The sequence below is a fragment of the Eptatretus burgeri genome, chromosome 6 (assembly GCF_056783735.1).
Source record: "Eptatretus burgeri isolate ZD-2024b chromosome 6, Ebu_testis_v1, whole genome shotgun sequence".
Lineage (NCBI taxonomy): Eukaryota > Metazoa > Chordata > Myxini > Myxiniformes > Myxinidae > Eptatretus > Eptatretus burgeri.
The window spans coordinates 15,623,494-15,644,460 of NC_140966.1; the positions used below are offsets into that span (position 1 = coordinate 15,623,494).

At 42.0% G+C, this 20,967-nt stretch overlaps 1 protein-coding gene across 2 annotated transcripts in view; it reads right to left on the reverse strand.

Annotated features, from left to right (window-relative positions):
- The window catches only part of LOC147024348 (importin-7-like), a 138,341-nt gene that overhangs the window by 54,732 nt on the left and 62,642 nt on the right, over positions 1-20,967 (reverse strand). For both annotated transcript variants that reach the window (XM_085884175.1, XM_085884176.1), the window contains 7 exons: positions 20,854-20,948; positions 17,561-17,645; positions 17,292-17,426; positions 17,094-17,193; positions 16,329-16,405; positions 14,880-14,996; positions 13,066-13,155 (listed from right to left, as the gene is read on the reverse strand). In XM_085884175.1, the coding sequence (XP_085740301.1) occupies positions 13,066-13,155; positions 14,880-14,996; positions 16,329-16,405; positions 17,094-17,193; positions 17,292-17,426; positions 17,561-17,645; positions 20,854-20,948 (699 nt within the window). The remainder of the gene's footprint in view (positions 1-13,065; positions 13,156-14,879; positions 14,997-16,328; positions 16,406-17,093; positions 17,194-17,291; positions 17,427-17,560; positions 17,646-20,853; positions 20,949-20,967) is intronic.

Here is a 20,967-nt window from a genome sequence, read left to right on the forward strand (position 1 = left end):
TGAGGGGAACCAGTTCTTCGCAGTGCCCTCTGATGACTAGCACAGACTTCTGCAGGTTCTTGAAACCACCACCGATGACTAGGTGTTGACCATCAAGCAGAGTGTCTACCCCCATGTGGCACCATGTGTCTGCCAAGAAGGCACACAAGTTGACTTTGTTTTCTACATTTCCAATGTATTTGATCCACTGCTTTGGAATAGGAGTGGCTGGCCCTTGGATTGTCACCTCTAAGGCTGCATATGTTCCTCGTTTCTCTTGCTCCCCAGCTTTGATTGAGAGGTTGGAGTACCGGTCGAAGACAACATCAACCCACTGACAACCATTCCGATGTAGAGGGGCAGTAACCAGGCTGTAATACTTGAATGCCATTTCACCGAAGTTTGCAGCACCAGCGGACTTTGTCATCTGTACCAGCGCCATTGCATCGACGATGTGGGCCATAGACATCTGGCTGGTTGTGACTTGTGGCAGTTTTGGATGGACATCTACCTTCTTCTCCAACTCAGCAATGAGTACGCTCTTGTTGGTCTTCCTCAAGCTGCCATCGTAATGGGCCAGGGATAATGGCACTGTTGATAACTCGTAGCTGAGGAGTTCTCTCAGATTGATGTCCCTTGACTTTCCTGTGATCAGAAGGCAGCCAAAGAGTTCACGGTCAGCACTAAAAGTGATAACTTTCTCATCAGTCAGCTTCACTGTTTTCTTCTTGCTTAGTGTGGCAAATGTTTTGATCTTCAGGTTTGGCAGGGAATCCCAAAATGTCACTTCATTGGTATTCAGTCTCTGTTCAACAAATGTTGTAATTTGAGCTGTGCCGATCTGGTAGGAGTTAACCATGCGTGTAGCAGCATCTGGGGGCATCCTGATACCTGTGGCAATGTTAATCAGTGACGAAATTCCATCATCAACGTTGTCGAGGGAGAAGGGATCGGTCATAAGCTCTGACGAGATGACGGTCAGCAGCTTCTGAACATCACTTTCATCTCTCTCCACCCTCTTTGGTGCTGCTTCTCTGTGGGTACCAACACGATCTGAGTCCTGTATGGCACACATCTCCTTCATTGCAGTTGTGATGGCTGCTCGTTCATGACATGTCAGGAACCATCGTTCTAGAGCTCCTGCTCTCTGACTGATCCCTATGATGCCACCGTTTGTCTTGCTGTCGTGGTTGATGGACTACTCTAGGGCCATGTCAGTCCACACTTGAGCAAAAGGTTGAGGCGATCGACTGATGGTATGATTGCCAGACATGAACTCTTCATTGACGGCAGGATGGGTCTCAGGCAGCTGGTTCATGTCAGCCAGATAAACAAGAAGCCACCTGGCATAGTTGGGTCGATCCATTGCGAAGAAGTGAGGGGTCATTGCAGCAGTAGCAGAGAGATGCAGAATCCAGTTTCCAGTCCTCTCTGCCTTGATGAATTGGAGGAGCAGCTGTACCATGGATACATAATCACTCCAGTAGGCAAACAGCTGCGACTTGCCCCGTGCCTCAGTTTGGAACCTTGTGAACTCTGATTCTAATGTTGTGATAGCATCACACATCCTCAACATGGTGTTCTGGACATCTTTTTCTTCTTCCAGAGCTAGTTGGCATGCTGTCACTTGCTCCATCACAGCATCTTCATCTACATCACTGCCCTCCTGCGTAGAGTGCCACTTCACGAAGGCACGCCACTGCAGACGAAACATGGCTTCCATGACTATCTTGTGGGCTCTCACTCCATGATGATAAGACTTCCCTTTCAGGAGGGTCGAGGTTGTCAAACTGCCATACATGCCAGATTTTATCAGAAGATCCTCGATGCCTGACATCTGGTCTTTTTTTTACCCAGCACAGCCAGATAATTCGTTGCAATGTGGAAACCTCCTATGCGTATCACCATGTCTTCAAACTCTTCTTGTAGGTGGCACTGAATCTCTTTGGCCTTCACATATATAGCAAGGTCAAATGTAATAACACTGTCATTCTGGCCAAGGCTTGCCATCATGGACTGCACATTCTTCATAACTGTGTAGACGGTGCTGAACTCTGTCGGGGAACCATCGATCATTGGGCAGTAGCCGATGTTTGTGCGAACGGGAACACCGGAGTGTACCACAGCATTGAAGCCACTCCAGCTGGGTACTTTTTGTTTTTCTGTGGCGAAGAGCTCCACCTCAAACAGCTTCATTGGTGTCATCCTTATCAATGCCCAAGCAAGATCCATCTTACAGGCTGCTGAATGCAAGCTTTCAGAGCATTTGAACCACTCAGCTTGTATCTTCCCGGAGAAACTGGTAACAGCAGGCCGCTTTCCATATGCACTGAACTCTCTGATGGATTGGCACATCCCAGTGGATTCAAGTGTCCGTTTCCTTTTTGTCTGGTGAGAATAGACCCTCGGCTCGGGGACTGGACCAAAGTGCCCTCGTTGATAGAGGACTACTGTAGTGGCATGAGTTGTCCTCTTTCCATCAAGAGTCTCTTCAGTCATGTCATTATTGTCTGCTGCCACCTGGACAAAGACGCCTGGGGAGATGTTTGATGGCAATACCGTACCAAAGATGTCGCTCTTGGCTGGGATCGCCTGTGCAAGGCTTGTGTCGGTTGCCTCAACATCATCGTAGGAGTCACAGTGGCCCATTCTGCTCAGCATGGTAATGAGATGTTTTGACCTTGTCATATGGCGAACTGCAATTCCCAAGGCCACATGCTTGGGCATGTTAGTTCTAGCATGAGTCGCACAGTGTACAACATCCTGAGCAAGCATCAAAACACGTCTTTCATCTGATGAGTTACTACATTCTGGTGCTGAAAACTCATCTTCATCTTCCTTTTCTGGTTTGGCAATAACCCAGCGTAGTAGCCAGTAAAGACTGTCTGGTATCACAGATTTGGATTTTGTCAGGGTTAGATCCATGATATTAGGTGGTCGGACTGATACGCCTTGGCATTCATTGATGTCCGACTTGATGAGTTTCGCAGTGCGGTACAGCAGACTCACCCTGTCGCAATCATCCATCGCTGTTGTGGGCTGTTTTCTTGGTACACCCGTGGCTGTTGCGGTGTTACACTGATAGGCAGAGTTGATGACATCTTGAAGGGATATGGAGCTTGAGAACAAAAGCTCGGACTTACTAAGATCACATGGCTTATGGAAGACAATGTCATATCCAAAGTGTTTCTTCAGTCGAAGTTTGAGTCGCTGGGTAGTGCAGCTGTCGACTGCCACTCCCTGTCCGCGCAGAAAATGATTGTATCTGTTCAGAAGAATTGTCATATCAAAGGCCTTCCCACCATTCAGGTCAGCAGAGATATCTTCAGCTAATTGCTTGAATGCCGTATCGTAACAAGTTTCTTGTCTCCCTTCATGGAAGCCAGCATACTGCAGATTAGCTTTGCTGATGTATGAAGCATGGCAAGCTCTGTGGTATCTAGCTTTTGCTGCCACTAGATGGTTACTGACAGCATCAGTAGTCCGTAACATGTCCTCATCGCCCTTTGTGGTCGCTGCTTGCACAATAGTCTCACAGGCTTGGAAAGTTCTGACCATGGTCATCTCCTTTACCCTGTGTGTTTTCTTCTTGCAGAAGAGGCACATAGTCCAGTCAGTGGATGTTGACTGGGACCTGGATACCCTGGAGGTCTCCGTCAAACTTGTTTCAGATTATGTGCCAATCTTAGATTCTTCTGCTGGTGTCGCTTCTGCTGCTTCTGCTTCAGGTTTTCTTTGCTTGTCCATTTTTCGTAGCAATTTGAGTGCCATTTAACATCCGCAGTTGCCAAACTGTCAAAATCTGATTTCAAACGTTCGTATACTTCATCTCGTCGGAGTTCCAGTGATGCAACAAGTGTCTGTATGGAGGTATCTCAGGCTTTCCTCAGTGTCTCGTTTTGAGTCCATCTGACAAATTATGCACTTGTGAAAGTTAGTCAACTTCTGTCTCTTTACAGGTAAAAGTCGCACTACTGCCTGACTCTCTGAACTGGCCATTGCTTCATTTGGCTATGAGGATTCGTTCAGATGTTCAATCTGGAATGACACAGAAAAGCAACTATGTTAACCCACAGCCTCTTTTACCATCATTATTAACATGACATTTTTAAACTTTATTTTTGTAATTATCTAGTCCATAAGAATTTCATAAAAAAATAGACTAACAGCATTTTTTAGTCCAGCAGCATGAACCTGTGAAAAATTCAATTGTTCAACACCCACTACAGAAAAGTTTGACTTGACAACTTAGTATGCTCGAAAAGATGCCTAAAATATAAAAAAAAAAGCTCATAATATTTGATTTGTTTGTGATCTTTACCTCTTGTGGTTGTACAGTTGAATGAATATCGACATTTCTGTAAATATTCTGAAAGAGAATTATAATACGAAGCCAATGATAACTCAATATTGAAAATTGGTTGAGTCTCGACAAAGATATTCACGTTTACGTTACCCCTCTCCGAAATTTTGCTACCCCACAGTGACCCTCTTGGTAAGTACCCTTGGTATGTATAATGGCCTGTAGAATTTTAATGCTACCACAATTTGAAACCACATACTACCTGGAGGTGTTCTATAGGGTTTATTCTACCACTCTGTCAAGTCAAACCTTTTCTGTAGGGAGTGTTGAACGCTTTCATTTTTTTCAGATCATTGCTCCTGGACTAATTGGGGATATCGGCTGGGACATCGGATCCAAGAAGATCCCAGATGGCATCAGCAAAGACTGGCTTGTGTGTTTCTCGGAGCTGAAGAGAGGAATGAAAGAGGGCTGGTGGATAGCTGCACAGGTCATATTTGAAAGCCGACTGCAGTTCTTCTGCTGTCTGTGCAACAGTGATCAGTCTCTGGAAGAGTTGTGGGTCAACCTGGACTTGCTCTCCATCAATCTTGACAGATGACTTCATGCCGAGGGTGACAACTTGGTCTTTCCTCTTAAATGTGTACTCGGCAGGTGTTTTCCCATCCATAGATTTCAATATTTTGGCTCCTACAGCATGTGCTGTATTTGACATTGACGGTGGGGTGTGCATGAACTCCAGTGGCAATATTCCTCAGACGTGGATCACTACAGAACAGATTCCGTTCCTGTAAATACTGAAGAGCTGATAGTGTGTCCTTCCAGTCACAAGATTGTCTTGCTTTGGTCATGTCCTTCTTCTGCTCTCCAGTATTGTAGTTCACACCTGTGAGCTCCTGCATTGCCTGGTTTATTTCTGCACAGGCAGGCATTGATAGTAGCCATACCAGCTGTTGTTGCTCTGTCATTCCTCACCCTCGTGTGAGCCCCCCGCTGGTCTTCAAAGTTCTCATCAGAACTTGTTCGATGATCAGGTCAGATGAAAGACCTTCCCACAGGCGATCTCTTCGTCGAACCACATGGAACCCCTCATCAAAACGTTGTTGGACATTGGGATGTTGAGTTTTGAGGTTGGACATCTGCTGCAGATACACCCTCACAGATTTGGCATACAGGTTGTGGCCCGAGGCTGCCACGTAAGGCGGCATTTCCTGAATGGCCTGTAGATGTAGTGCCCAGTTGCCAGTGTGCTCTGCCCGGATGAATTTGCGTAGAATGTCTAGCATGTCCATATACTGAACCCACGGCGCTTAAGTTCCAGAAGATATCTTTGCAGACTCGGCATGCTTCTGAAGGTGGTCTTTGATTCGTTTCAAGACGTCAGACTTGCATACTTCTTCCACAGACTGGGGTTGGCAGAAGTGTGACGAGGGTTTTGTGCCACTTCAGACATCAATAGCTCCAGCTCCTGAAAAGATGTTACATGTCATTAGGTGCAACTGCCAGGCTGAATGAAGCACCATGAGATGCACATGCAAGAAGCACAACATTGAGTGCACTCCAGCTTGTGGAAACTGCAGGGGCTCTGGCTGCACAAACACTCCACGTGACAATGATGAGGATGACGACGACATTGTCGAGTTCTAACTCTAATACGCTAGATTTTTCTCAACATGTATCGTAAGTTTATAATGGATGTACTTTCTGAGTTTAATGCCAATTTTCATTTTCATTTCGAAACCTTCGTCAGGCAGATGTTATTGCCACGAGTGGAATTGTGAATTTTGTCGTTTCAATGATTTATATAATTATATTGTATTGCCATCGACTTGATTTCATCTTGTGTCTTCAACGTTTCTTATTTTTTTTGTCCAGGAGCCAAAATCAGTATGAGGTAAATATATATTTTTTCGGGACAAAAATTGACATTTTTGGACAAAAAAGCTATAATTTTTTTATTTTACCCTCAATACATTTCACTTTTTTATAATTATTCTTGTATATCAATATACAGACCATAACTGGAAACAATTAGAATGCAGAAAAAAACATATATTTACATATTAAAATATCAATCTTTACAAATTTCTCATTTTTCCCGAAGCCGGGTGACGGCCATATTGTATTTCCATGATTTCAGGACTTTCCCCCCCGGAGGATCCCTTAGGACTTTTTTTTTGTCACCGAGGACATATCCAGGAATCAAAATCTGTTGAGTTTGCTTTTGTTGCAATTTGTGGGAGGTTGACCAAACATTTCTGCTAAAATGCCTGTACTACAAACTCATGAATCCAATCAGTGAAGAACTGCCTGGTAAACTGCCATGCTTTCATGTTTGCCCTCCACATAACATTAAGCTTGCTCTTCATAACATTGTTCTTTTTGAACACGTGCGGATTCTCTGAGTTGTACACAAGCAAAGGCTTTATCTTGCAGTCTCCACTAGCATTACCACACAATAACAGAGTAAGCCTGTCTTTCATTGGCTTATGGCCTGGTAAAGACTTCTCTTCCTTAGTAATATAGGTCCTCCTTGACATCTTATTCCAGAAGAGGCCTGTTTCGTCATAATTGAACACCTGTTATGCCACATACCCCTCAGTGTTCATAAACTCACTAAATTTCTTCACAAGCTTTGCTGCTGCATGCACATTCGAACTAGCAGCCTCTCCATGCATAACAACACTGTGAATCCCAGTTCTTTTCTTAAAGTTTTTGAACCATCCCCAGCTAGCCTTAAACTCTTCACTATCAGCACTACTTCCAGGCAGGCCTTTTATAAGGTCAGCATGCAGGCACTTGGCTTTCTCACAAATTATGACCTCAGAGATGGGATCACCAACCAACTGTTTTTCGTTTATCCACACAAAGAGGAGTTTTTCCATCTCCTCCATAAACTTCGATCTCTTAGAGGTCAGAGTCGTAACGCCTTTTGCCACATTAGCTGCTTTTATCGCTTCTTTATTTTTCAGAATCGTACACACGGTAGATTTCGGCAGCTCGAACATGGCAGCGAGATCAGACACACGCGTACCGCTCTCATGCTGAGCGATAAGTTCTTTCTTCAACTCAATTGTCGTTCTCACGGACTTCCTCTTACTCCTATTGGTTTCACTGCTCTTCTTGGGTGCCATGGTGAATGCACAAGGGTGATAAATGAAAAAAAAAAACAGCACAAATCAAGGTGAAAACATGAGGCAAAGTAGCGATCGACACACGAGAGATGCTTTCACGAGTACTGCCACCGACGAATTGAATGAACAAAGCACGAAGATGCGGGTCGAACAGGCGGGGGAGACGCACGTGAACAAACATGAATGCTACGTTGTGTTCGGTTTTTGAAAATGTGTTTGGTTTTTAGGGCAAATTTTCTCGAAAAAAATTGTTCGGATTCCAATTTGTTCAAACAATGGAGCGTTCGGAACTCGTGCCTTTTGATGTTTGCAGATTAAAAAAAAACAAACTTTTTTTTACTATGGCGGGGGATATCAAAGACTTTGTCCTTCAACGGATGCTTGTTGTTTTTGAAGCAGTAGCATCTAGCAGTGTTGCACTTCGTTTTGCAAGAACAGGTCACAAGTTTGAGGCAGGACAATGGTACAGGAGCTACCCTGGTCCATTGAGGTTTCAGACAACCTGACTCCTTCTTCCAAGCATCTGGGGGCAATGTCACAACAATAGTTTCTATCTCTGCCTGAAGCCAAATGTTGACCTGGTAGTTGGCGCGTTGCACATGAAGCTCCAAAGCATCACGTGTTGGAGGAAGCAGTTCCAGGCCTGTCTTGGCTTTGCTGAACATGTTCAATCTTGCACTATCAATTGTTTGCAGCCCTGGACTTCCTTTGAGGTTGCAAACAAACTGTTCAACCAGTCCAAGCTCACCATCACGGCCAATCCCTTCTACCAGTCGTGGGTTTTTTAAAAAAAATTCCAGCTGGTCTTTTTTCCATATCTACTGACTGAAGAGGTTGTGTCGCAACCTGTGAGTGCGTGGAAACTCAAGAGGTTATTCTTCACTGCATCAGGAACTTTTTTTGCTACTTGATGAATGGGAATGCACTTCTGCTTCTTTGCAGTCCCAGAGATCATCCAGACTTCACTTGCTTTCGGGGCGGTGAAGTGCAAAAGGAGAAGCATGACATCAGTATCTCTGCATTTCACAAGAATTCGTTGATAGCCCAAATCCACTGCTTCAGAGGCATGAAGAATCAACCTTGTGTCTGTTTCTTCATGATTCCCATTAAGTTTGAGGTCATCTTTGGATCTCCTAGTTGATTTTGCCCCAGTGTGGTCCATGAATCCACCTCCAGTTACCATCTCGTATTCTTCTGGAAGATCTTTGGTTTTATGGATGATCATTTCAGAGAGGAAATGTGCCAGGTCTGCCTTGTTTTCATCCATAGCAACAAATTGGCTCCAAACCTGAGGAAGTGGAACATCTGGTCCATCTATCAGCTTTCGAATAGGCTTCTTCTTGTTCACTCGTTTTGCTCTGGTACCAGATTTGATTGAATCCCCACCCAGATAGCGATCAAACACAGTGTCAACTCGTGTTGTGTTATCTCCAAAATAACGTGTCACTGAGCGAATAAAAGCAGCAGCATAGTCTCCAAATGTCTGACATCCATGAGGCTTTCCCATAGCTTGGATGAGTGCATGACCATCAATGAGAAAACAAGTCTTCATGTCAGATTCTGGAAGTTCTAAAGCAGTTTCAATTATGTTCATCAAAACACTGATCAATTCTGCTTTATTTGTTGAATTCATCTCTCCTCCAGTGTTTGCCAAGGAGAGTGGGATTGGTGACAGTTCGTGTTTCAGGATATTTGTCATTTCCACTGTTCTACCTGCAGTCACGGCATTCAAAAGACGTTGAAGCAATTTTAGGTCGACTTTAACAGTCTTTTCATGTTCAGCAAAGCCTGGAACTGCTTCCTCCAACACGTGATGCTTTGGAGCTTCATGTGCAACGCGCCAACGACCAGGCCAACATTTGGCTTCAGGCAGAGATGGAAACTATTGTTGTGACATTGCCCCCAGATGCTTGGAAGAAGAAGTCAGGTTGTCTGAAACCTCAATGGACCAGGCTACCTCCTGTACCATTGTCCTGCCTCGAACTTGTGACCTGTTCTTGCAAAATGAAGTGCAACACTGCCAGATACACCTGCTTCAAAAACAATATGAAATGTACAAATGCCTGTGGCTGCGATTCTATTGACTGTTGTAATCCATCAGATTGAACACTCTTTCTGTCAAATACATATTGCATACACATCAAATTTTTGTTAAAAAAAAATGAGGTGCCACGAGGAGGAGTGATGCAAGGGCCACATTGGCCATTTTGGAGTTAATGCCATATAGCACTATTTTAATCCTTCCCCTATCATCCGAGCCTATAATCATCATGTCATTAAAAATATGTCGCTTACATCACCCCTCCTCGCCGGGCCTCATATAGTCATTTGTTTTAATTTGATATTCTAATGCCATTTGTATTTAATAATACTTCAAAAGATGCATCTGTTTATATTAATTCTTGGCAATTTAAATAAATATTATATAAAAGTAGTAGCATTTTTTCCTGACTACTTTTTGGTATTATACTGGGGTGGACTATATATATTATTATACTAGGGTGGACTTTGACCGACATGACCTATATGACCTACTTCTGAGATCAATATTCTGACCTAAAAATAGTACCAAACGGTTTGTCTCTTCCATACCTTTCTTTTGATATATTACATGACTATATTTGGATGACTTTGAAATTTGAGCTTTTTGGGGGCACAAAATGACCGTGAAATGACCTTTAAGGTCAAATTTTTTTAGTGGCATCCACCCTCGCATTTCTGTCTGACCTACGACTCATTGATTTAGCTTGGGTGCTGGCTATTAACATTTCATGCAGGTGAAAGTCATAATTTTGGACCTTGGTTGGTCTACCATATATGTATGTGTGTGTATATAAATATATATATATATACAAAACTATTATTTCCAATGTTTCAGTGAAACTGCCCAGCTGCTCAAGAGAGGGACACTTTGCTGCTGGCTGCAGAGAAGAGGCGCCCTATTTTCTGGTGGTAATTAAATAACTCCCAGAAGGCGATTGCAACAGATGCCTTGTTGACAAAGAACAATTATATAACTATTGGCTTTTGGTGGCAAAGGCTTTGTTTACAGAATGTGGTGTTTTGAGACTCAATGGTGAACGGAAGGTATGATCAAAATAATGTGCTTGTGACTCCACCCAGTCTCTGTGTTTTGTCCTCAGTGTTATCACCACCTCCTCCTCAAGGCTGACCTCATATTCACACACTGCAATTGTGGCCTGAGCGTGTCTATCCCCCTTCCCTCCCAAAGTGGCCATGTCTGCAGTTCCCTTTCTTGATGCTTGTCAGCCCTCCCCTCCATTCACCCTTGCCAGATGTTTGGCCCTCCCTTGTCTTTTGCTGTCCAGAATAGTATAAAGACAATTGCTCTGTGCATTTTGAAAAAAGAAAGAGGATCATGTTTGATATTGCTTGTCCCGTATATCCTTCTTTTCCATGTGCATGTTTGTTGTTTTTTGTATTTGAGGTTTGCTGTTAATAAATGGTCTCAGACTCTGACAGAGAATAACTGAATTTCTTCCACAAAGTCCTTTCACAATTCAAGAAGAATATTAAATTTAATCCACTCGCTTGCAAGTTCTCTCTCAAAATACCTTAGCAGTGTCATGTATGCTTATATTGCTGAACACACCTTGGTAAAAACTTGTGTTTCAAATTGCTGAACAGAGGTTTCACAAACAAAATTTAACAAGGTTACGTACAAAGATTGTGTTGGCATTCATATCAAGTACCAATCGTTTACACAGCCCTCACAAATTACTCAGTCAATTAGAAAAATATGGAAATACATGGATGCAGGAATGTCATGCCAATAGCCCAATCTCTCAAGGGTGAAGAATCACTTAAAAAAATTATCGGATCCGGATCCGCATTCGGATCTTCACCAAAATTGAATCGATTCTTCCTCATCACACACCCAAAGTGTCCACCAAGTTTCGTCCGAAACTGTCCACAACTTTTTGAGACATCGTGCTATATATTGTTTTTGGCCCTATCTCTCAATGGTGAAGAATCACCTTAAAAATTCTCGTAGTCGGATCCGGATCATGATCTTCACCAAAATCTAATCAATTCGTCCTTGTCACTCACTCAACCTGTCCACACAATTTCATCCAGATCCGTCCACAACCTTTTGAGAAATCCTGCACAAAGACAATTAAACAGACAGACAGGGGTGAAAACACAACCCCCTTCCACCTTCGGTGCAGAGGTAAAAAGGGATTTTTATAACATGGAGTTGTTGCTGTTGTCGTGGTGGCTGTGATTGCTGTTGTTTGTTTGCTCCTTCCATGTGCTTTCATATATTTTTCTCTTGCTTCAAGGAATTTTACTGTGTATAATTTTGTGCACTCCTTCCGTGTCCTTCTAACGAGAGCAAGGGCCTTCACAGCGGAGGTTCCGCCAGCCTTATCATTTCCGACTAATTTTTCATAATTGACTCAACCAGGGACAATAAAACCCATGTAGTTATGAAGGACTTTGTCCAAAGAGTTCCGGAAATTTCACAAGATTGTGAAAGAAAACCACCATCATTAATTACGTTTCACGGTGTGCATGTGTGCACATACGCATCAGGAAGAAGATAATTGGTTTAGGGTTGTTTATTGGCACAATTAACCTGCTCATGGAGTTGTAATTCCATGGCGTCTCAGCATAGCTCACGGAATTGCGAGTTGGACAGGTGACCATGATGGGCCATGTCATGTAGGAGCCATGCTGTTGCTGTTTCGACCGCGATTTCTGTGAAATTGACGATAGCCGAATCGGGGAGGGGAAAGAGTAAAATATTCTGCAGTTTTGATTGAAGAGGTAATGCAGAAGTACATAATTAATGTGGGAACGTCCATTTGCTTATATGAGTGAGAGGAGTGGGGGGGAGGAGGGGGTTGAGGCTTTGTGGGAGGTGGGGGGGCTTGAGGACTTTAAGTGGGCTGAAGGGGTTAAGGAATTGTGGTTGGGGGATGGGGGAGAGTTGAGGAGGGTGTTTGAAGGCTTGGAGTTGGGAGGTGGAGGTTCAGGACTTGAGGTTAGGAGGTGGAGGTTGAGGACTTGTGGCTGGGGTTGGGAGGGGGAGGTTGAGGGGAAGAGGATGAGGGGCAGGGGGTGAGGGGCAGGGGTTGAGAGGCAGAGGTCGAGGGGCAGAGGTTAAGGAGCAGCGGTTGAGGAATTGGGGTTGGGATGCGGAGGTTGAGGTTGAGGACTTGGGAGGCGGATGTTGAGGACTTGGGGTTTGGAGGCAGAGGTTGGGGTTGTGAGGCAGAGGTTGAGGTTGAGAACTTAGGATTGGGAGATGGAGGTTGAGGTTGAGAACTTGGGGTTGGGAGGCGGAGGTTGAGGACTTGAAGTCACATTTCACATTGCGCAGATGGGTGGGTCTCTCCCTCTAATAAATATAATATTCAATGTTCAGTATTGTGGAATATTATTGCATCCAATATTCTACCTAACAATGCAGTAAATGCATTATTCAATGTCTATATTCTGCAAGACATAATGTATGTGCCCCCAGAAATAGTACAAAATATTTCCCCAATAAGCACATGCTTACATCCCGAGACAAGTGTTCGTAGATGGCTGAAAAATAATTTTAAGCAAGCATAATGCGTCTCAAGGCAAAGCTTATTATTTTCTTTTTATACTCCAATAATTCTCATTGATTAACTTTACCCGAGCGCGAAGATATCCCAGCTCGCTGGAGAAGAGTGGAAAAACATGTCTCTGGAGTAGCCCCTCCATCTGATATTTATACAAATTGCGCTGTTGTCACACAGATGGGAAAAAAAACATTTTTACAATTCTGAGCAAGACACCAACAGGTAGACAATTACTAAGACAGTGATGTAAAGCAATTTGCAAGCATTTTGTTATTGTGCTTCAAATCCTCATATGCTGAATATCTTATGTGTGTATAAAGATTCAAGTTGCCAACTCGTTTTTACTTGGGGAAAATGAAGTTACAGATTAAATATTGTGCATTTGATTCTGCGTCTCACAACTTATGAAAAAAAGAAGAAGAAGACGAAGACGAAGACGAAGACAAAAAAATACAAGGGCACTCTGATGTCGCAACATCACCAGATATGCCCCCGCCCACATTATTACATCATTATACATACTTGTACCAAGTTTGATTTAAAACCATGAACCCAGATTCAAAATATTAAATAATTCTGGCCGCCAAACCATGCGTCCAATCACAATGAAATTTAAAACATACTCCCCATGACTCGATCATAACTGTGACGTTTCACGTCGATTCATGAAGCGGTTAAAGGGAAATAATTTTTCAGGATTTTCGTTTAATCCAATATGTCTGCCAGACCACGTGACCTATTAATTACAATTCATGAACACCCTGATATCTACAAGGCTTGGGGAACATGTGGGTGAAGTTTCCCCTCCATCTGTCAAGCCTTTCTGGAGAAGAGGATTTTTAAAGGTTTATTCTTCAAAAAAAAATCATAGCTGCCAAACCATGTGACCTATGATGTTACAGGTGGAGAACTATTTGTCCCTCATGGATAGGCGATCATACCTGTAGAGTTTCTCCTCGATCCGTTCGGCCGTTTCAGAGAAGAATATTTTTGAAGGTTTTCATGTTAAAAACAATATGGCTGCCAGACCATGTGACTGATGAGGTCATAATTTTTTTTTCCCCCTACCTATACAATTTAGCCCTAAATGACCCTCAATAACTTTTATTCTGATCGGATAAAGCATTCGACGTTTGCATTCATGATGTCAAAACGAAGCCACCAATGACATTAAAAAATAATCACACTTCTTTCCCATGGGAAGTACTTCACATGTGCCAAGTTTCAATATTTTCCATCGAGCGGTTTCAGCGATACAGAGGTCCAAAGTTTTTCCTTTTTCCAACACGGCTGCCATGCCACATGAACTATGACATCAGAATTATCTGGAAAACATTCTACATTCTACACGAGTCGCACCTGCGGTGCAAATTTTGTGTTACTCAGGTAAGCGGTTGCAGAGAAAACAGCAAAAATTAGCATGGACGGACTACGTACATAAAGCTAACCTGAAAACATAATGCCACCGGCGACTTCGTCAGCGAAGGCATTAAAAAGGGGGAAAAAACAAAAATCAAGAAAAAAAAGAAAAGGGGATGTTTCATTTTTGGAGGTAGAGAACCCCCAAAACATTTGATGATGATGAAGCTCAGAGAATATGTCATAAAACAGGTTTGGCAGCAAATAGGACACGAAGAAAATCAGAATAATGCCCATCTCAAAAACACCTTCAACAATGTTAAAAAAAAAAAACCTCATCAGGATTGATGCAGGTACTCCAAGGGTTTAAATCAATTTGGATCGGCAAAAATGTGTGTATGAAAGGAACGGTGAGGGGAGGATGGGAAGGTAGAATTTTTCTTTTTTAATGACAACTACCACACACCCCTCCAGCCCCACTCCCTCAAAAAGGTTGTGCGAGTTGCAATGACATCAAATCATCTTCACCTTCAGCAAAAGGTTTGCAAGCTGTCCAATCATATGCAAAGTTCCATCTATCTGTCGAGGATTTGTGGAGGGACTTGTAAGGACTTTGTAACAAAACTCCATTGTTTTCTGCAGAACCTGTGAAGCACATTCACATAAAGATTAATTTTTTTTTTAAACAATTTATGCAATCACAAAAGGACATATCTGATAAGTGAGATCACTTGTTGGATCTTTGAAAAAAAATTAATGTCATAAAATGAGGAAGATAAACGGTTGCAATCATTTATTAACAAGAGACGACCTGCCATTTGAGTTAATAGTCAAACATGTCTTTAACGACCAACCAAGGAAAACAGTCAACTTCATATACAGGTCATGTGGTATCCGTCTTTTCAACTTTTGCTTTGTGTTTCCGAGCACAATTTATATTTAGCCTTGTTCGTGAACTTTTAATAACGGGCACGATGGTATCCGTACGAAGCCAATGGGTCAAACAGAACAGTCAAGAGCTGAACCTTCTGCAAACTCTTCTCAGAGAGACTGATGATTTTGGAATGATCTTGAAGAAAAAGATGCACCAATTTGACGCCACCATTTTGTCAACGTTGAGATACCCCAATCCTGAGAGCATGAGCAGCAAATTTGACTGGTTGAAACGGCGTACAATTTTGCCAAATTACTGCCAAACCGAAGGTTTTTGGAAGTGCAAACAAGCCGATTCATGTTCTACAGTGTTCAAAATATGAAATTCAATTTATGTTCCTCCATCATACGACTGGCAGACGCCCAGACAGAGAATGCAGAAATTGCTTTGCCACGCCACAAATTTTTTTTGGGCTTTTTACAAATTACTGCATTCTTTTTGAAAACAGTTCATGCAGTCAGAGTACAGAGTACATGCTATACTGTACAATTGTTTTTGGCACCATCTTCTCAAAAGGTGAAGAATGACGAAGAATTTTTTTTTTTTAAATTCCCGCATCCAGATCTGGATCATCACCAGAATAGAATTAACTCTTCCTTTTCACACACCCAACCTGTCAAGCGAATTTCATCCGAATTTGTCCACAGCTTTTTAAGATATCGTCCGCACAGACAAACGAAGACAGGGGTGAAAACGTAACCTCCGTCCACCTTCGGTGGCGGAGCTAAAAGTGTTCATTTCCTATTTGGCAAACATTTCTGGTTCAGATTTTTATTTTCCAACTCCATGTGAGCAGTGTGCCACTAAAATCCCATTTCAAAATTAGACACGAATTAAAATTTAACAAATATAATTTAAGTCATCTAAATGGTGTCTCAAGAAAAGGCAATAAATAATAACGATGCATAATCAGTGGTGTGATGAAATAGGAAAAAAAGGGAGAGAGTGGGGGGGGGGGGGAAACAAAAAACAAGATGAGTTCACAAAAACGCCCCCAGAAAAGGTGGATAAGAGAACCATGATTTTCAAAGATAAATAAAAACCTCTTTTCTTTTCTTTGTAGAGGAATACAGCAATGTTTGAGCTGCAGTTGCTGGAGAACCATAGTCTTCAAAAACATCTGAGAGGAAAAGTTTGCAACCATTAGAAATTCCAAGTGGAAGCACATGTGTTGCAGTGGCTATTAAAGTTATAAGCTTCTACTTATGCCAAAAAAACTGCTTCTACAGTGAGAATATTTAGTACAGCTACAAGGAAATACAAGAAAGTGATACAGGAGCAGGTCCATTCACGACACCTACTAATGCAGGTGTTGCAAACTCTACAAATACCCGCAAGTAGAAAACACGACCTCCATCCACCTTCGGTGGCAAAGGTAAACATTGGCCCGAATATTGGCAGACAATGGACCAGAGACGGCACGAGATGTTTTACATTCACAAACAAAATCAGATGGGACAGCTTGCTTTAAGTGCACGACGAAAGGATGGCATGCTCCGAGATGCAACATACCCTCCCGGCACTCCACCAGAATGACGGTTTTAGTTTTATTTGACTCCAGAGGTACAAGTCAGGACCAGATAGCTTCAAATGTAAGCAAACTACCAAATCGACTATCGTGCCATCGTTCAGCTGAGGACACCCAGCCTTATATGAAGGTCTCCTATCTCAGTATGAACTACCTTCTGAGGGCTGAAGGGATCATGTGCATGCAAGCTGATAAGTCATTGCAATGAATAATCAAAAAAGAAAAAAAAAAAGAAAAATTTCAAGCAGAAGCCAAACTTCAAGCTATTATTGAGACAAACCAAATTTTATGCGAATGTACTCGTACGCGTCTTCCTGCCAAAGGATTTCATCCTCGTCAGAATAGCACATGAGTGGGAAGATCACATCTTGCACCAAAGTCTGCTCAACCACAATGGAGAGAACATAAAGGACAGTTCAAAAACTCCACATAAAAACGAGTTTCACAAACTGAAATAGCACTGAGGCATGCATGATACCTGGACATGTGGCTTTAGGTTCTTCCATGTAATGGAGTGTCCAACACCTGTGTTGAGAAAATTCAGAGACTGTTGAAGAACTCGTGGTGCTACAAACTGCTTCTGTCGGTGTTGTTCCACAAGTTTGAGCAAAACCTGGTGGAAGGTAAAGAAACAAAGCATTTTAGAAAAATCACAAATAATCGGTCACTTTTTCTGAAGCACAATGAAAGCGAAAAATAATGAACCAATCTTCTGACTTGGCAAGCTTTATTAAACAACCCATTAACCTGTTGGATGCCTGTGGCATAAGTCTTCAAGAAGAAATTGGCGAACTCGTTATACTCTTTGGTCACATTCCCTGGGCTGCCATATCTGCGGAACAGCATATGTTGATAAGAATTATTATATGATTAACAAAATAAAGAGCAAATTCAAATTGTACAATGCCAGATTCAAGTCAAATATATCCAAAGCAATCCACAAACAAAAGCCTCAGATCCACAAAGTTTACAAGATAGTTTAAATCAATGAATTATCGAATAAGTACAAAAACAGACTCAAAGAAAAATCAACATATTTATTTGCACAAGTCCATAGCAGAAAGAAGACATTTTGAGATATCGTGCTATATAATCGTTTGGGGCCACGTCTCTCAATGGTGAAGAATTACTTTAAAAATTCAAGTATCCTGATCCGGATTCAGATCTTCACCAAAATCGAATAATTTCATCCTGGTCGCACACCAAACCTCTCCACTAAATTTTGTCCAAATCCGTCGACAGCTTTTTGAGATATGCTGTTCACAGACAGACAAAGACAAACAGATCAGGGTGAAAACATAACCTTCATCCACCTTCTGTGGCAGAGGTAATAACAGTCAAATACCACAGGACATCAATCTGAGTTCAAAGTGTGAGAAGAAGAAAACGTGACAAATATTTCTGTTTCAAACATGACCATTAGCTACAGTATATATTGTTACAGATTTCAAACTGTGGTGTCTGTCTGTGCATTCACATGCTCTGCTGTCTCCCATTTACGGCAGCCGCTTCCCGCATTTGAAAAGCTGTGCATGCAGGCAAAACTCGACATTCACTTTTGAAATGACGTCCATTAAATTTTTGATTAACATATTTTTTTTTAAGTCCATGAAATATTTTAAATCGATACACTGTCAAATCCTCACAATCTCACACCACCAACATGACCTGCCAAAGTCCTGCTTTACACAGGGCTGCTTCATCCAGACAAAATTATTTGTGGGCGATTAAGACATTGTGACATTCGGCAGCGAAATCGAAATAAACACCACGCATGCGCGCGCACACACGCGCACGCATGCACGCACGCACACAGTACTGGTAAGTACTTACAAAAGCTATTTTATTTGAAGTTATAACCTTAACTCATAAGCAATTGATTGATTTCTCAACTGCCTGGATCATCAGCTGGGCACCATTTTTCATTGACGTTTCGATCCTTTCAGCCCAGAACTTCTCCAAACGGTGGCTACACAACCACTGTCACAGGTCCACATCAGCAAATTACTGAAATCAAGGTACCCACAATCTCAAAGTTGTGTCCAGTCAGTCAGTCAACACAGCAATGCAATATCCTTATTGAAACTTATTTAATTATCACGTTTATTTAAAGTACCACTACATATGAATAATTTTAATCATACACCACTATATATATGATAATAAATGAAGCGAAAAACACTTTATCTTGTCGACATATCCATTACACTGCACCTACATCCGCCACAGACTCAAACTGTCATTAACATCCGATTTTAACAGGCTGCATTGCGTATCTTAGCCAGGTCAGGTCAGGTCAGGTCAGGTATGGGAGCATGCCCCGGAGCAGCGCGTCGCTGCATCCAATTTCCGGCAGTATTCCAGGGGCCTCTGTTTGGCCATCAACCAGGCAGATGCCTGGCCCATCCACATCTCCTTGAGATGCCGATCAACCTGCTGCAACCACGAGGAACGTGGTCGGCCCATTGGTTTCCTCCACTCATGAGGCTCTCTCGCTGAGAGAATCTGGTGAGCAGGATCAGCGTCAGGAAAACGACCCACATGTCCATACAGCCACAGCTGACGCTCACGGACTATGCAGGTAACAAATCTCATTTGAGTCTCTCAGCAACTGCTCGTTGGACACAAAGTCCGACCAGCGATAGCCAAGGATTTTCCGAAGAGACCTGGTACCAAAGGAATTAAGTCTCCATCTCAGATCCCAGAGTCCAAGTCTCACATCCATAGACCAAGACTGGAAGCACCAAGGACCTGAAGACTCAGACTTATGTCCTCCTGCACAAGTACCGACAGTGCCACACTCCGTTATCCAGTGAATCCATGACTCCCCAGGCCCGACCCAGATGTCTATTAACTTCTGGCTCACAGCCAGTGGAGACATGAATATCACTGCCAAGGTAAGTGAATCTCTCTGCGACCTCAACATACTCACCACAAACAGGCACAGACAGGACAGCAGCATCCAAGATGTCATTGAAAGTCTGGATCTTAGTTTTTAACTATCTTAGCAACCACCAAGAAATTATTTTAATGCATATTTATAATGTATTTAATAAATAATATTTATTTCTTTATTTTCATATAAATACATCCAATATGTATGTTTAATTATTGATATTAAAGAATTTACCTCACTAAAAATTCATTAGTATGATAAATCAAATGCAATGCAGTCGGAACTAACCAACACATCCAGACATGCAGCAACTGCACAATCATTACCACTCCTGCTTACAAGCTTAAGGTCACATTATTTAATCATCACTTTTTGTTAAAGTGCACTACATATGAATAACTTTAATCATACACCACTATATATATATATATATATATATATATATATATATATATATATATATATATATATATATATATATATATATATATATATATATATATATATATATATATATATGATAATATATGAAGCGAAAAACACTTTACCTTGTCGACATATCCATTAAAGTGTACTGCATTACACTAAAAAGCTCGGTAAAAAGAATGAAGCTTAAGATCACATAAAAATCATCAATTTTCATTCTATTAACTTGAAATTTGAACAAGATTTGCAGATTCGGTTGCATAATTGGTTCACCAACTATCAGAACGATTGATTTAGCAGTTGGGACAAATGGGACCTTTTGATTTCTAATTGAAACTCACACAGCTTATTCGTGCGTAAGTCCGGTATTTGTGTGTAAGTGTTGGTCAAAATTAGTCTTAAAGGTCAAGGTGAAGGCCATCGAAAACATGCAAAACATATTAGGCCACAATTAGAAAATGTATCAACTAAATTTATTGTGCATAACTATCATGTAAAACTATTGATAGGTCAAAATTTCGAAATTGCTAAATTGCTGTTTCCATGACGGCTATTGTTTATTTGGATTTCACAAGTATTACGCTCTGCACGACATCTTTCTTGTTTGTTTAATCCTCTCCATCGTTGGTTTATTCATCTTGCATTTCCTTCTAACAGAGTTCTTCCAACAACATAGCTGAAGATAAAGAGCCCCAGTAAAAGTAATGGTGCAATCCACCTGTCAAAGAGACGTGCAAGGATGTGCAAAGCCCATTTCTTGCATTTCCACCATACCAGTGAAGGTCGGTCCTCCTCCTCCACCTGCAGCGTCTCCTATTAAAAAGGCGGAAAT